Source organism: Lampris incognitus, chromosome 17 (genome assembly GCF_029633865.1).
Source record: "Lampris incognitus isolate fLamInc1 chromosome 17, fLamInc1.hap2, whole genome shotgun sequence".
NCBI classification, from domain to species: Eukaryota; Metazoa; Chordata; class Actinopteri; order Lampriformes; family Lampridae; genus Lampris; species Lampris incognitus.
The window spans coordinates 13175131-13192997 of record NC_079227.1 but is presented as its reverse complement, the minus strand read 5'-3'; the positions used below and the strand labels follow the sequence as shown (position 1 = coordinate 13192997).

General features: G+C 43.0%; 1 protein-coding gene across 2 annotated transcripts; it reads left to right on the top strand.

Moving 5' to 3' along the window:
* Positions 1–690: 690 nt before the first annotated feature.
* ppp1r3cb (protein phosphatase 1, regulatory subunit 3Cb) lies at positions 691–9004 on the top strand. Of its 2 annotated transcripts, XM_056297311.1 has the most exons (4): positions 691–1013; positions 2318–2610; positions 3505–3929; positions 4601–9004. In XM_056297311.1, the coding sequence occupies exons 3-4, from the start codon at positions 3551–3553 to the stop codon at positions 5179–5181; spliced, it is 960 nt and encodes a 319-aa protein (XP_056153286.1). In that variant the 5' UTR covers positions 691–1013; positions 2318–2610; positions 3505–3550; the 3' UTR covers positions 5182–9004. The 2 variants fall into 2 exon arrangements, with proteins under 2 accessions (XP_056153286.1, XP_056153285.1); XM_056297310.1 differs by lacking the exon at positions 2318–2610.
* Positions 9005–17867: the final 8863 nt, after the last annotated feature.

Below are 17867 nucleotides of genomic sequence, written 5' to 3'. Positions count from 1 at the left end.
GACACAACACATAAACAGGCGGACAGGCTCATGGACAATAACACATGAATAAGGCGCTTACTCCAGCGCAATTATCCTGAATTATTAAAGCATCACCCATCCCTAGTCCCAATGCTTAGAATAAAAAGGGTGGTTGCTGTAATTGGGAGGAAAGAGGTCTATTCTGGTATGTCTATAAAAGATAGAGCAATAGTGACTTCCATGAAGAGAGACCAGACATCCATACATTTCTACATCTGTCATAACTGAGTTGTCTAATAGAATCGGATAGCACGTCTTTGATCCAACTGGAGAATGGTGGGGTCTTATAAGACTTCCAGTTGCGGAGACCAAGTCTCCGGGTTTCAGGTGAGGCAAACGCTATAGAGTTAGTTAGCTTGGGACGTAGTGACGTCTGCGCCCTCTCTCTCTCTCTCTCTCTCTCTCTCTCTCTCTCTCTCTCTCTCTCTCTCTCTCTCTCTCTCTCTCTCTCTCTCTCTCTCTCTCTCTCTAGGTATCCTTCCTTGAGTCTTTCTAGGCTTTTCTCTGCCTGTCTATCTGCCCCCCCTCTCTCTCGCTCTCTCGCGCTCTCTCGCTCTCGCTCTCTTTCGCTCTCTCTCTCTCTCTCTCTCTCTCTCTCTCTCTCTCTCTCTCTCTCTCTCTCTCTCTCTGATTGGACAGAAAAGTCGACAACAATTCGGGGGGGGGCAGCGCTGATTGGTCGCCAAACCGTCTCTCGCTCTCTTCTCGTTGGTTACCGTTTGGTGATCACAGAAACACGTCCAAAAAAAAAACAACAAAAAAACAAAAAAGCAAGCAGCGCCGCCGTGACGGAGCCGTGCTCTTGAGTCCCGCGGGTCGTGCCAGACAGGACGGGGGCGTGGTGGTGGTGGTCCAGCCGTGGAAGTAGATGGAGGTGTAGAGAAGCGTAAACGTACATTTAAGACGGCTTTTTACATTTCAACGAACATAAGTTTTGGATTCTTTTAAGTCTTTTTTTCCCCTGTCTCAACGTTTCCAATGAATTGTACCAGGTAAGACGAGAGAGAGATGAGAGAGATGTGAGAGAGAGATGAGAGAGAGAGATGAGAGAGAGAGAGGCAGAGGCCAAAGCCAAGCACGGAAGGGATACATAACTGCGCAATGGCAGATTCCAGGAGACAAAGGCGATTTTTTTCCGTCTAATTTAACGTAAAAGTTCACGTTCCCAGTAGAACTCACCGATGTATTGATGTGTGCGATGACGTATGTACAGCTTATTGTTAACGCGGTCGGTTTTCTAATTTGTAGTCCTTCCTGATTCGGCACTTGACGTCCTCTGGCCAAGCTGTTTGTTACTCCGAACAAACCACTTGGGTCATGAACGGGACGTCCGTGTGAAGAGGTGACACACGGAGCTGGTAAATAGCGAACAACAGGTTGGCGCACAACTGTAATGTCGTTTTCGAGTTGCGTTACTTTTCGTATCGTTACTTTTCGTAACGCCGATGAACGTCCGTCCGTATTTAGTTCGACCAAGTGTTGTGTTCTGAGTACCGGGTACCTTAAGAACTCACCGACGTTTCACAGCCTTGGCTTCTGGCTTGAGTTGAACCTTTAATATTGCCCATCTCTTTCCGCATACAAACCTGCCTGCTCATTTCAGCTGTTGAGAGTTTGTTCAAATTCGATGATTGGCAGACTGAAATAATAGGCTAACTCGGTAGGCCTATTCCAGTATCAAGTGCCAGCCTACCGTTCGTATGCCTATTTTCAGGAAGTGCTTTGCCCGGAGTAATAGTATTGAACATTACTCTCATTTGAGTCCACTCTGTTAAGTCAGGGTGTGTTCATGGCTTTGGCTCCCAGACGAGTCCCCAGGTACTTGACAAGAGAACTGGTTTGTTTTTAATGAGACTGGCCCCAAGCAAGACAAACTGGATTTAATGTGACTTAAAACAAAAGTGGACTTGGTTTAAATCCTACCACTGTACGGATGCTGCTTTGCGGGTATGTGAATTGGCAGACCAGGGATACCAGTCACAACAGACCTGGTTTCCACAGAATGCAGGTTGAAGGGTTAGCAGGAACTGATAGCGTCAAGATGCAAACCAGCGCTGACTGTTTCCTTGACCTTACAAGGAAACAGTCAGCGCTGGTTTGTTTTTTTCCTGTTTGAGACAAACTGCAGAAGGTTGAGTGCAGTGGCTTGGTGTGTGAGGAATTCAACTAGTTTGAAAAGACAGATTGGGTGCACTTGAGGGTTTGAGTTTTGTTTGTTCATGTTGTTCTTAAAGTGTGATGTCATTTTCATGTGACTTTGGTATTGATTATGATTTTGATTTGACTGCTGGGATAGGCTCCAGCATCGCCATGACCCTGAAAACAGGATAAACGGTTGGGATAATGGATGGATGGCTCATTTGGATAAAGTTGTGATCGAAAGCGGAGCACAGACCCATTTTTCCTCCTGTGGAGACCAGTTGGCAATGATGCTGCAATACTACAGTCTGGCTTTGTGATCGACCAATAAGCAGGCAGCCAGCCAAACAGCCAGTAAAACATTTGGCTGTTTTATTGACTAAAAAGCTGTTTCACCTGCATCCAGAAATATTGCACACCCTTAAGACAGGACTGACCAGTAGAAGACAGGTATGGAGTCAAAAAATGATCAAATGACCTCAAAGTGCAGTATGTTTTTTTTTTCTACTGAGACAAATAATGGTGATCACAAAATAGAATAACTAGTATGATTATTTTAAACAATTCTGCAACCTTACTCAGCTGTTTAATACAAAATCCAAACTTTGGGAAAAGACTGGACAAAGTCTCCATTGCTCTTTCTGAAACTGAGTTTATTTAATTCAAGGTGCTGTTATTCATGGTTTCTGTGACAGCATTTGGGGATTAATTTTTCGTACTAAATCTGCAATCCTAAAGATTTGCAAAAAAAAAGTTATTCTTTTTTATCATTTGCATATTCAAGATAACAGCTAATGTATGACTCTCCAAATCACAACTGTCTGAGTTGCTGCCCATTTTAATGGTTACATTATGCTTGGACTTTGCTGTGAAAAATGATAAAGCACACAGCATTTTAGCCAAATTCAGAAGAGGAAGGCGGTGACCCTGAAAAAGTGAAGTTGTTGTGTCTAACAAGCAGATATAGCAGAACAAGCTGATAAAAGACCTTTACCGACAGACACTGCAACATCAATTGCTAAAACTCAGGTTCATGTTGTTTTGTTCTGCGGCGGGGAAGTTGACACAACAGAAATGGTGGCTTTCGTCTGGTATTTACTGTAGTCAAACACCATTGCAGTTACTAAATGTGTCACCAAAGGCTTTAGTAAGTAAAACAACAGTCTTCAGGATTGTAACTTTTTTCTGTCTGACAATAACTGATTGAACTGATTGATTTATGAATGATAAATGGCTTGAATAATAAATGGGTCTTCACAGACAACTCTGTCCCTCCATTCTACTACCAAGAGATCTTCTTAATTAGTATGTCTCCCTCTCTGTTGTCTCCCTTCCCCTCTCCAGGGTTCTCCACATATTGAACCCTCGTCCAGGGATTCCATCTCCAATCATGCCTGTTGACATGGCGATGAGAATCTGCCTAGCCAGCTCTCCACCTCTACGCTCCTTCCTCGGAAACTATGACAACTGCTGTCCCTCCTCGACGGCTGCCCTGTTACCACGATGTGAACCGCTGCGCCCCTGCCTCAGCTCCAAACACTGCAGTGAGACCTCCTGCTTAACAGAGGGCACCAGCACAACCATGGCGCTTTCTAGCAATGGTTGGGCAAGGAAGACTAAGAAGGTGGTTTTTGCTGACTCAAAAGGCATGGCTCTGACAGATATCCATGTTTTTAAAGAGACTGAGGAAGATCCACTCGCCGAGCTGCAATTCCATTTGACAGACTTAGAGGGCGCCACAGCCAGGATCAGGCTAGAAGAGGAGGAAGGTAACAAAGGGGATAAAGTACTTTTGATTCTGGCTGGTTGAGTACCTCTTTACAATTATTAAAAGAAGTCTTAAGGTATTTCTACTGGGGTAAAATAAGGGACGAAATGGAGGATATTGCACTTCTTGGATAATTTGTCCTTGAAGAGGAACCACACTTAAATAAGTTATCCAATTAAAAACTGAAATATGAGGCTTCGTTTCAATCAAAGGCAATCGGTCCTCAATGAATTCTTAATATTTCTGTGCAAATGTGATACATTTTTGGTCAGATCTGCCAATACTATACCCCTGTTTCCACTCTGCCATTGCTGTGCAGTCCTGTATGCTTACATGTCCTAGTACTTTTATCCAAAGACATAAGAGAAAAAAGTGTGTAGGGTCTGTTGTACTGCCTCAACTGATCAGAGAGACCTTTTGACCCCAACCAACCACTTCCTCTTTCTTGTCAGTGTGAGTAAGACTGACTTCCTCGCAACATTTCCTCATATGAGCAATTTTGATGATGATATTGGGGAGTAGTATGACTGTAAGCGTGGAAAAAGTTGCTTAGCTGATGGCCGTTTAAACTATCTAACTCTTTTCTTGTTTTGTTCTCCCAGTGTTATGCTTACTAATCACTCCATATATTCTACTCCTAGAAGTTTGACTCCTCCCTTATTCCCCTGCCAGGCCCCGAGGACCACAGTCCCTGTCTGGTTCTGGACTTTCCCCAGCCGGCTTCAGACTACCTGGAGCTCAGGAACCGGCTTAAAGCCCAGCAGGTCTGCTTGGAGAACTGCTCTGTCCAGGAGCGCTCACTTTCTGGAACTGTCAAGGTCCAAAACATCAGCTTTGAGAAATCTGTTGCAGTCCGCATCACCTTCAACTCATGGCTCTCCTTCGAGGATGTTCCGTGTATCTATCTGAACAACGTGTACAGCTGTCCTGAGACTGACACCTTCGCCTTCAGCATCTCCTTCCCTGAGGTTTTGGAGCCCTCAGAACGGGTGGAGTTCTGTATTCAGTACCAGGCAAAGAACCAGATCTTCTGGGACAACAACAATGGGAAAAACTACTGCCTAGTACCAGCCAACAGCAACCAGACTGGGACAGCCACTGGGACCGTGACACTTGAGATCCAGAGAGACAGTGGCAGAGAGAGGAAGGTGGACATGGAGTTTGATCGGTTTGGAAGCCCCAGAACATCTGCTGGGATCTTCCCGGAGTGGCAGAGCTGGGGCCGCTTAGAGAGCAGCACCCCCTACTGGTAAGGCTGTCACATGACATATCTTCTGCTCCATTGCTGTATTTGTTTCCCTAAAAGAAACGACTTCTAACCAAACCAGGATTTAAATTCACACCACCTTCGTATGAACAACATCAGCAGTTGGGGGACATACTACAGCCTTCTTTGCTTCCCTAAAATGAATATATCTCGTCCTTATTAGAAGCTAGGACATCACGCGGAGATGAAGGTTAATCAAGCGAGAAAGCTTGATAGATTCAACTGTAAATCAGGTTTTACCCAGAAGAACGTTGCCGACTTCAGAATCCTAAATGGAAAAACTCTTTAAGACCTCACGGGAGTTTCAGAAAGATTTATAAATCCTTTTTAGAACGGTGTTCTCTAGCCCTGCTCCTGGACAGCTACCGACCAGTCACTTTCACTCCGACCCCAATTTAACACTGGCGCGAAAATCGACACAACCGTATCTCTCCAGGTAAAGGGTTGGAGACCACTGTTTTAAAGAATGCCAAGAACTGTAAATCTGTTCAAGATCTCATACGGCTCTATGAAGGCTTTGTAAGGTTTAGCAAAAGGATTTCACAGCACATGGCTTAAGCTTTACAATGCTTCACCAGAGCATCATGGCAACCTGCGAACAATGTTTAAGGGGATTGGGCTGTAAGGGTGTGTCATAGACAGTGGGCCTTCACCTAGCTCTTCCCTGAATACCCCCCACTCAGCCAACTCCCACCCCACCCTCCCCACCGCCAGGACAAATGGAATGATGAAGAGCTGTTCAGCCTTCACAGCATCAAGTTGAAGGTGTGCTATGTGGTGCTCAGCTCTTCAACATGGAGAATCCCATCAGCCTGGAACACTTTCCATACATACAGTCAACATACCTGCAACCAGCCTGTTAAACCCTAAGGGCATGTTCCATTAGATAAAACAAACTAGACTTGATTTGTTTAGACTAGAATTAAGACCTCTAACTTTCTGCTGTGTTTTAGAAATGGAAAATATTTTTACAGATATTTAATGTGTTGATCGTTTAATGATGTATAAACCTTGATGCCTTCTTCAGTGTTTTGGACAGGCGCACAGCTCGCAGTTCACTTTGAATTCAGTCCACCCAGGAAGTCAGTTCTTTTTCCAAAACTAATACTGAAAATTAAGCCTGGCAAAAGAAATATTTAAAATAATGGAAAATATCACATAGGCATTACATAAATATTTGTACCTGTAGTCATGCTTTAAGTAAACAAATTTCACTCTGTCTGTGAGTGAATTGACTGAATTGAAAGTGAATTTGCTGCAACTTTTCTCTCTTTGGGTGAGAACCGTCAGCATCAGCGCTGCGGAGCTGATCTCAGTTCAGACATTAAGTAGACAGAACTTGCACTTTAGTTTTATTCCCAAAGTATTCCAAAATCTACCACTGCAAAGTGGATGAAATATAAACTATTCAGGGATGGAGAATACATTGTTTCCATTCAGTCCTCTTCATTTTTAAAAATGCTTGACTGAGTATGTATGTGTATAGTATGAGCGGGATTATGGCATTGACCAAGAACACAAAGAAGATGGAATTGGATGGGGTTCCTTATTATCTTTCGGTTCGTAAAGGAAGTACATAGTGTTTCAAGTAGTATAACTGACTTCTCAGGTTGGGGCAGATGTTATATGCTCTTGGTAAAGTGTGTTTAAACTACTGCAGTACAACTTGGAATTCGTTACCAGTAGCCAGTTCAGTTCTGTTGGTGTCCCGCATTGCTGCACTGAAATGCTAATTGAAGGACCAGAGGGCAGACATTTTGATTGCTGCCAGGCAATTTTGGGTCCACAGATGGGTAAAAATAAATCGCAAGAGCTCCACAAGTAGGTGTCTTTCATGGCCACCATCGCCTTTTACTGATGCTCTTGTCCTCAGTTTATAACAGGCCTTTGCATATGTCAAAGACTTTACAGTTCTGTAGCAACATTTCCATGCATGAGTCAGTGAAAAAATGACAACGCTAATACAACATATCAAGCTATTGATTCTTATTGATCTTGTTATTGAGGGAAAAAAAATTATTTAATTTCCTTGTCGTCCATAGACCAAAAGTGAATTTTATTAGGATTGACATTCAAGCACAGTTAACATCTGCTATGCAGTCTCTTTAAGGAAATGAAGCAGAAGCTTTTGTGCTCCATGTCAAAGCTTAAGTAAATTCATATTCCCATAATCTCTACCTGTTTTCTGTTATGTCAATCTTTATCTTGTGTGTTTGTTTTTGTTTTTTTGTTTTTTGGAGAATTTTGCGACTGAAACTACTCAAAATGTTTCGATCCCCTGGTTAAAACAGAGGTCATGTCCAATGTCACATGACTTCTCCAAGTATTTAATGGTGCAAACCTGAAAATTAAGGAGTCAGATAAAGAAATTAAGCAATTGTCTTTAATCCTGCTGTGCTGCCTCTGGCTTGGCAAGTGTTTATCGTCAGGCAAATATTGATGTATATATCTGGGTGTGTTTGGATAGGCTGATCTGAGGAGGAATGAGTGTTAAGGTTAAAGAGTGACAGCTTCATTTTGGAGTGAGCTGACCTTGATGCTACTTTGACAGTGCTGGAAGAATAGTAAAAGAAATGTAAAAGAGAAATAGCAATGTTTAATTCTTTTTAGCATGTGGATAACACCACCCACTGTTTTTTTTTCTTTTTGTAAAAATGCAAAAAGTGTCTAACCATGTTATTTGTGTTTGTATGGTGAAAGGAAACCTCAGTGATTTCTTTCAAAGATTTTCTTGAGCAGTCAAGGTGATGTTGTGTAATGATCATTTTTACTGCCCTCTTGGAAAACCTGTGAAGGCCTGAGACACACACCTAAAAACAAGTGCACTTTTTTTGTTCGTTTTTCTTGCTGTATTAGCTTAGGAAGCCTTCACTTAACATAAAAACACTTCCAGTGCTATCACCCAAGCTCTTTTAGTTACTTCTACAGCGGGTCTGTGTGTGTGTGTGTGTGTGTGTGTGTGGGTGCGTGTGTGTGTGCGCGCATGCATGTGTGTATGTGAGTTTCCTCCTGTGCAGCACACGGGAGAAGAGCCATATATAGAGTTTGGTCAGGTTTGGACTATAATAGGCGAGCAACATTCTTACAGGGTGACTGAAATAAAGAAAGCTATTGTGATAGGTTTCTTAACGGAAAGGGGTCAGTAAGTCTAGGAGATTAGAGGGAAATGAAATGTGAATGTGTATTAAAGGGAATCCAAAACCTTTAAAAATGGAAATGTTGCAAACCTTAAACTAACGGGTGGTGCTTTTTACAGCTATCTAAACGAGCCGTAACAGGATGTCGATGTGCAGGAAATCTACTGTAAACTTCTGCATATTTGTAGAGAAGTCTGACTGAATGATGGAAAACCACCAGTGAAACGGTGTCCTTGTTTATTTCCATCACAGTGCAAAGGTCCAACATCGTGGGAAACCCGAAGCCACTTGACCACAGCCACACTAGTCAGGTTAGCCTGGGCTAACAACACAGGGACACATCCCTCTGTTGACAGCAAGAAATAAATGGCCCAACGCTGACTAGCTCGGCCCGGCTTTGTGGTGGAAATTGCGCTGACCTGGTTGGCTAGCTACTGTGCTGTGTTAGCCGTTGTACCCTAGCAACACTGAAAAGCGATGTAATGATGTTCTACTGAAATATGGAATTTTGTAAACGGGAAGTTGAATATCAGGTGACTATATGTCAAAAAAGATGGACAAAAAAGGCAAATAGTTTGAATATTTTTGTACTGTGAGGGAATTTCTATTTTTTGTCAGTTGGACTGTTCCTTTATGTTTCCTTTCTGAATAAAAGTAATATTTTAAGCCTCATTTCTGTTCCATCATTTGGGTGACACTTTACTCCACAGAGACTCACAATAAATCAAGGGCTTCCTTCTAAAATGCTCGATAGAAATTTTTGGTCAATGGATTGTGGTCGTCAGATAGGAAACCTTTTTCATGTAAAAATCTTTAGTTTATAAATATTGTTTGAAAAGTCCATTTCTGGAGTGACTGTGGTTCTGTCCGATGGGAGGTTAAGAGATTAACTGGGTTATAGTGGTACATAGACAAGCTTGAGAAAGACCAACTGGTGTCTGAATTGTCTGGAATGTCCTCTGGTCCGTCTGTGGAGAAACAAAACCCAGAAATGCACAGGCATCTTTGCTAGCCTTCCTCATTCACAGTTAAGAGTCCAAAGGTTTTTGAAGAGAATAATTGAGAGAATCTTCCTGCTGCAGCTCAGAAATGTTTGAGGGAAATTTAAATGATAATTTAAAGCAATATAAATTGTTCAAAACAAAACACGCTGGCTTGGCAACCACAGATCAGAGCCCCCATTAAGGTTCCAGTCCAAGTTTGTCCTAAATTTATCCATGGGCCTTGTCATGTGACCCACTTTTGGGTCCTCAAAGAGTACCTACGAAATTAAATGTTTTTGGAGCAAAAAATTAAAATGTTTAGCTTCATTTCAAGGAGACATCAGTCCTTGCGGAAATGTCAACATTTCTGCGCAAATATAATTTTTGTGACGTTTGCCTACATTTGATTTTAAGTGTGAGACAAAGTCTGAGAGAGGAACAGAGAGGCAAACAGCTAGTTGGAGAGCTCAAGAGACAGTTCAAGAGACAGGGACAATTGGAGAGAGAGCCTAATTGGAGCTGACAGACTGGCAGAGATTATAAGCATTCCTGTTTTCATGTGTTCATCAGCAAGGCAAGGCAAATTCATTTGTATAGCACATTTCAGCAACAATGCAATTCAAAGTGCTTTCTTTAGATAACATTTAAAAACAACATAAGGCAATACGAAACATTTAAATACAAATAAAAAGAAACAATAAGATAAGACAAATAAAACAGGAGAGTAAAGTTACAGTTACAGTACAGTGTAAGATGATAATCAAAAGCTTCAAATTGATTCAATAAAAGGCAGCAGCAAACAGAAAACGGCCTTGATTTAAAGAACCGAGAGTTACAGCAGACCTGCAGTTTTCTGGGAGTTTGTTACAGTTATATGGTGCGTAAAAACTGAAGGCTGCCTCTCCATGTTTATAGTTTTGACTATGGGGACAGAAAGCAGATCTGTCCCAGATGATCTGAGAGGTATGGATGGTTCATTGAGTAGCAGAAGATCAGAAATGTGTTTAGCCCTAAACCATTCAGTGCTTTATAAACCAAGAGCAGAGTTTTAAAATCGATTCTTTGATGGACAGGAAGCCAGTGTAACGACCTCAGAACTGGAGTTATGTGATCCACTTTTTTGGTCTTAGTAAGAACTCGAGTAGCAGCGTCCAGCTGTAGTTGTTTGATTGATTTTTTTAGAGAGACCTGTAAAGATGAGTCGACTGAAGATAAATCCATGGACAAGTTTTTTTTTTCCAAATCCTGCTGAGACATAAATCCTTAAATTCTCGATATATATGTTCAGGTGACAGTAGGTTGACTTTGTAATTTGGCTACGTAAATTCAGGTCTGAGTCCAGGACTACACCAAGATTTCTGGCTCGGTTTGTAGTTTTTAACAATAATGTTTATAGCTGAGTGCTGACTTTTAATCACTCTTCCTTGGCTCCAAAGACGGTTACTTCGGTTTTATATTTTTTGAATTGAAGAAAATTCTGAGACATCCAATCATTTATTTGCTCGATGCACTTAGTCAACGCTTGTATGGGATTATAGTCCCCTGGTGATATGATTATGTAAATTTGTGTGTCGTCTGCATAATTAAGGTAACATATTTTTGCTGTTTTCCATAGTCTGAACTAGTGGGAACATATAGATGATAAATAGAAAAGGCCCCAGAATGGAGCCTTGGGGAACACCACAGATCATTTTTGTGTGCTCAGATTTGTAATTACCTATAGAAACAAAGTAGTCTCTGTCCTTTAAGTAGGATTCAAACCGGTTTAGTGCTGTGCCAGAAAGCCCCACCCAGTTTTCCAGTTGGTCTAGTAATATTTTGTAGTCGACTGTGTCAAATTCAGCACTGAGATTCAATAATACTCGGACTGAGATTCTGTCACTGTATATGTTTAAGCGGATCTCATTAAAGACCTTAACAAGAGTAGTCTCAGTGCTTTGGTGTGGTCAAAATCCTGACTGGAAAACTTGTTTAGTGCCACGAAGTTGTTCAGCTGTTGGAAAGCGGCTTTTCCAATGGTTTTACTTAGAAATGGGAGATTTGATATCGGCCTATAATTGTTCGTTAGTGAAGTGTCTAGATTATTCTTTTTTAAGAGTGGCTTGATGACTGCAGTTTTCAAGGCCTGTGAAAAGAACCCTGAGAGAAGAGGTAAGTTGGCAATTTGACCACACAGTCACATTTGCCTCCTCCAAATCGGACCAAAATAGTGACTGATAGAACAGAATAGGACAGAACAGTGTAAAATAGAGAGGAGAATCTATTCGAATAGAATAGCTGTTGTTGAACAGACTTTGCAGTGGAGAGCAGTAGAATCAGACCAGGAAGTGCCTCTGATCCCATGGGCGGAGTCATCAGTTAATATCACCAGATGATTGACAGGCAGGCTTGTCGTTGAGAACCACCACTTCCATCTAATGCGATAAAGGCTGTGTGTGTGTGTGTGTGTGTGTGTGTGTGTGTTGTGGGCTAGATTCTCAGTCACATGTAACGCAGCCTGCACAGTCAACCACACTAACACTAACACACACAAGACACACACACTTTGTCTGAGTGCTGTTTAGGCCGGAGGGCTGGTCACATTGTGGGACTGTCCTAATGTAACCTGTCTGTCTGCCTGCTCTGACATTCAGATACTAGCTTCATATTCTCTTCGACTGGAGTGGAAGTCCTTGTGTAATTTACATCACGATCTTTGATGAATGATATGGGTTTTAATATACTTTGATCCAACTTTTTCTTACATCCATCCAGCCCGTACCCCTCCACTCGCTCACCGTTGTCCACTACCTATTAGTGTGTGTTACAAAATGCAATCAGCACAACTGTTAATGAACTGATGCCTGTGAGCAAATCTAACTAGTTCATTAGAAGTACAACTTGCGCAGAAATGACACAAAATTCCTGAAGAGAAAAGTTTACAGCATGTGTTGGTAACTTTCAACACCAGACTAATCCACTGGAGATAGATACTACAGTTGGGTGGTCATTTCCAGAGGAATCCTTAGTTTTTCTCTTCGTACTTAACAGACCTCATTCACCTGGTAAGTAATGCTGACACCAATACTTAAGATAATTAGCTACATTCACCACTGAAACTAGCATGAGCACGTGCGTACTGTCATTACCTGGCCTGCCAACCTGTTTGCTATCACAGGAAAGATCTTTGAATGTAGGGTAAGAAGTAGCTGTATTCTGCCATACGAACAAATCAGAAAAGATGTGAAAATTGAGTGTGTGTGTGTGTGTGTTTCAGTTTTCCATTAGACCAGATGCTGTCTCACCTTCCCAAAAAAATCCGCCTTACATAATCTCTCTCTCTCTCTCTCTCCCTCTTTCCCTCTTTCAGATTAAAAGGTCTTTTCATTTGATTTGATATTATAATCTGACGACAGCTTGATTCAGCATTCAGCTTTGTGCGCATGCGCATGCGTGTGCACACGACACGTGTGTGTGTGTGTGTGTGTGTGTGTGTGTCTGTCTTTCTGTCTGTCTGTCTGTCTGTCTGCATTTGTGCCTGCTTGTCTGTCTGTCTGTTTGTTTTTGTCTGTCCGTCTCCCTGTCTGCTTGTCAATCTGTCTGCCCAACACTCCATTACTGTAATCTGCAAACTGCATTGCAATGGTATCTTGCAATTCAACGCGCGCGCACACACACACACAAATGCCTCTGTGTGTGTTTGTGTGTCTGTCTGTCTGTGTGTGTGTGTGTGTAGGAGGGGGTTTATATAAGCATGGGAAACTCCACATGTTGCATAACTCTCTCCCCCCCTTTCTCTCTCTCCCTCTCTTTTTGTTGCTTCCTCTTGATAAATGCCAAGGGTGAGGGGAAGCTAAGCACCGTCTCCATCCCACTCAACACACACACACACGCACACACACGCACACACATGCACACACATGCACACACACACACACACAAATGCACACACATGCAAATCCACTCAAAATAAACTAAGACTAAACAGTAAGCAGAAAGATTCTCTGTTTTGCAGAGACCCTCAGACTGGGTGGGATGCTGGAGTTCTGGAATGAAGCTGGTTCAGGGGCGTCTTGATGCATGCTCTATAATCCAGGTAAGAAAATCAAAGAAGGTTGAATCAGTTCATGTGGATACACCGTTTATTGACAGAAAAGGTTGGACACTAAAAGCCAGGCTATAGCACCACCTGCTGGTCATATTCATCATTAAACGCTGAAGGCAGTGCGGATCCTGGTCACCAGAGCCCGGTTTATTTGAGAAGGGTCTGTCTGCGGACTGCAGGACAGAGGCGGAACGTGTAGGGTCGTAACTTGTAGCAGGACTCGGATCATTTGCCCTAACCTTAACCTCCCAACCTTAACCTCAGCGCGCACAGGGGTGGGGTGGGGTATCTTGTACTGGAGGCGTTTCTTAAATTGGCAAATAGGCGTTTCTTGTATTGATGTGGGTGTGTGTTGTACATCACTTCTGCCTTGCAGTCGCCAGACAGAGACTGTTGGTTTACAACGATCAGCCAAAACTTTAACACCACCTACCTAATATTGGTAGATCACCCTCGTCCCGCCACAACAGCTTTGACCCATCAAGGCATGGACTCCACACGACCTCTGAAGGTGTCCTCTGGTATCTGGCACCAAGACATTAGCAGCAGATCCATGAAGTCCTGTAAGTTGCGAGGTGGGGCCTTCATGGATTGGACTTCTTTTTCCAGCACATCCCACTGATGCTCGATCAGATTGAAACCGAGGAATTTGGAGGCCAAGGCAACACCTTACCAGCTACAAATGCGGGTATGGTGGCTAATGGTGAAGTTGTCCCTCCAGCTAGCGACAATCCATTTCCACCTGGCATCGGAAGGAATCCACGTATGAAAACTAAGTACCTCTGTTGTACTTACTGGAGGCTTGGCACAAAGGCACACTACCTGGACGCCCCAACAGTCCGAGTTTTGTGCCGTGGTTCCGAACATTTTAAACTAGAATGACCAAGACAGTCATTTTGACCGTTCTGGATTTTCAAAGTTTTAATATTATTGCCCTGTGATGGCCTGGCGGCCTGTCCAGGGTGTCCCCCTGCCTACCGCCCAATGACTGCTGGGATAGTCTCCACCATCCCGCGACCCCAAGAGCAGGATAAGCTGTTTGGATAATGGATGGGTGGAATGGATGTCAACACCTTGAACTCTTTGTCATGTTCCTCAAGTCATTCCTGAACAATTTGCAGTGTGGCAGTGCACATTATCCTGCTGAAAGAGGCCACTGCCATCAGGGAATACCATTGCCATGAAGAGGTGTACCTGTCTGCATTGATATTAATGTAGATGGTACGTGTCAACATAACATCCACATGAATACCAGGAATTATGGTTTCCCAGCAGAACATTGCCCAGAATATCACACTGCCTCTGGTGGTTTGCCTTCTTCCCATAGTGCATCCTGGTACCATCTCTTCCCCAGATAAATGACGCACACGCACCCAGCTGTCCTCATGATGTAAAAGAAAACATGATTCATCAGGCCAGGCCACGTTCTTCTATTGCTCTATGGTCCAGTTCTGATGCTTACGTGCCCATTGTAGGCGCTTTCGGTGCTGGACGGGGTACTGACCAGTCTGTGGCTACGCAGCCCCATAGTCAGAAAGCTGCAATGCATTGTGTGTTCTGACACCTGTCTATCATAGCCAGCATTAACTTTTTCAGCAATTTGAGCTACAGTAGCTCTTCTATGGGGTTGGACCAGACGGGCTAGCCTTCACTCCCCACATGGATCAATGAGCCATGGGTGATTATAACCCTATTGCCAGTTCACCGGTTGTCCTTGCTTGGACCACTTTTGGTAGGTAGTACTGACCACTGCATACCAAGAAGACCCCACAAGACCTGCTGTTTTAGGCCGTTTTCTGACCCCGTCATCTAGCATTGCCCTTATCAAAGTCGCTCAGATCCTTAAGCATGCCCATTTTTCCCGCTTCCAACACATCAACTTCAAGAACTGACTGTTCACTTGCTGCCTAATATACTCCACCCCTTGTCAGGTGCCATTGTAATGAGATAATCGATGTTATTCACTTACCTTTCAGTGGTTTTCATGTTTGGGCTGATCGGTGTATTTAGGTCGTAGGTCCACTCTAATCTGGAGAAACTTCCAAACGTTGTTTTGACTTGAATACAGGTCAAAATCTACCGTTCCCGGTGAAATGTCAAAATAATAAGAAAAAAAACGCTTAGCCTCCCCTGTCGCGCATGCGCAATTTACTTTTGCCGCCACCTTTCCCGCAAAATGGCATTTTCGCCGTGCAGACGACGTGAGACCGGCAGTTTCAAATATATACACTTTGGAGACTGATTTAAAAAAAATCACTTCTAATAAGGGAAAGTAGATATTTTCATTGAGCGATTAAGAAGATACAATTTGACATTCAAATGTGAAAAGTATGACGTCACGTAGCCAGCTATTTGTGAATAAATGTTTCGTATATAACCGCACCATTAAGTATGCAATAAACCCACAATTACATGCTCATTTATAGCATAGTTTACTTCCCTATCGCTGAAGTGTAATAGAGGGTTAAAAACCACACCAAACTTCTCATTCCTTTGCTCTCAGCAGCAGACCGAGTCAGTGAGCGGGAATAAAGGGAAGTGCTCAGGGACAGACTGTCCTGCCATAACAAACATTACCACGTGGGAACACTGGAGTAGCTGGATAGCTCGATTGGTAAGAACGCCGGCTTTCCCGCTTTCGAGGCGTTCTTGTTTTAGTGGCAATCCAGTGTTGTTCGTGGTGATTTTGCGCCATCTAGCGGCTTCCCTTGAAAACAGAATGATTTCGTAAATACGTAGCAGTCAAAGGGCTGTGACGTCACCGGTCAACGTTCATTGTAATTCCCGAAGCTGATTGACAGAAGTTGTGTGATTACGCTGTTCTCCAGGAAATCTTTTAAATTTCCCACTAACTCCTGAAAGCGTGCTTGGCTTGGGAAGGCTTTGCTTGTAAGTACTGACTTAGAAATGTATTTAATAATGCATCTCGACAGAACGTTTTGAATGCTCGTTTAAATCGCGTTAGCCACGTTAGCTTCAAAAGCTATTCCATGTAACCTGATTGACAGGCTAGGCTAGCGCATATCTGTTTGTATGGAATATGAGTGTAAACTACTAATAAGACGCGTTAGTCGTTAGATGACGGGTCTGACCCTTTAGCCGAGCGGTTAGCGATGGCGTCTTGTGGTGCAGTACACACCGTATCGAATCCCGCACCGGGCAAGAAAACAACCGGTTACGTGAGTAATGACAAGACACATTTATAATGTACATTTTGTGTTTGTTTGCAGTTTTACAAAAAAGGAAAAAAAGAATAACACTCCAATGTTGAAGTGAAGACAAGTAAAAGCCTGGAAACTACATCTTGCCTCTGAAGTTCACTGGATGTGTTAGCTGTTAGCTGTCTGTCTAGTTGAGCAAACGGGCGTGAAATGAGGACAGAATACCCGCAGTTGATTGGGGATTCAATCCCCGGGTGGGACGAGTGTCCAGTAAGAGTCCGTGGTTTAGACTCCCAGTGCTATGCAAGCCAACTACCTCTCAGATGCACGGCGCTTTGCTAAACGAAATTGTAAGTACGTGGAGAGGAGACAGTGACACCTAGGGGATTAACTGGGGTGTTACAATAGAGATGACCAACAAGGACTGCTCCTGGTTCAGTCAACTCCGAGGAGAGGAGGGGGGAGAGAGAGAGAGAGAGAGAGAGAGAGAGAGAGAGAGAGAGAGAGCGAGAGAGAGAGAGAGCGAGGTGTACAGATAAAGAGAGAGAGACTTCAGGTGACCAGTCTTCTCCTGATGGTCCAGAGAGCAGCATGGAACCAAAGAGGTAAGATGGCTTCACTGAAACCTGCAATTTATCTATTATTATGTTATTACTGGAGCACAGATGGGCTACATGTAGACACGAATTAGTGTCCTCCTGCTGGTTCAATACTGTTGTTTTAATTTTCAGAGCTAGCTGTCCCAAACTATAGATTTATCTAGTCTTTCCAATTGGTAAAATAACACTATAGTCATTTTCACCCCCTTTAACGCAATATTCACATTATTGTTTATTCCGTTTGGACATGGTCAACCTCCTCTGTATTCAGCAGAGAGATCAGTTTCAAAAATAAAACACATTTTCAGACAGAGATAAGCCGGAAAACAAACTCGTTACCATTCTTAGTTTTCTGAGCATTTAACCCATCCGAGGAGAGACTGCCGGTGTAGACTGAGAAAACCCCGACTGAAGCACGAGCCTGTGTTAACGTTAGAGCTCAAAACCATCCATTCAGGTTTCCTGTGGGAAGACGGACGATGTCTGCCATCAGTCCACTGACATATGGAAACGTGTGCTTTCCATCACACGAGGACAAAACTTTAATTTCAGTATCATTTAAAGTGATATTGTTCATTAACATCCGTGTTGATGAAAAATGAAGTCTATGCAAACGATAGTTTCTGTCTGATTTATATTTTGCTGTCTGTATTTGCGATGGCTCGATTTGTAATTTCTAAATGTGGATATGTAATATAATAGAATATG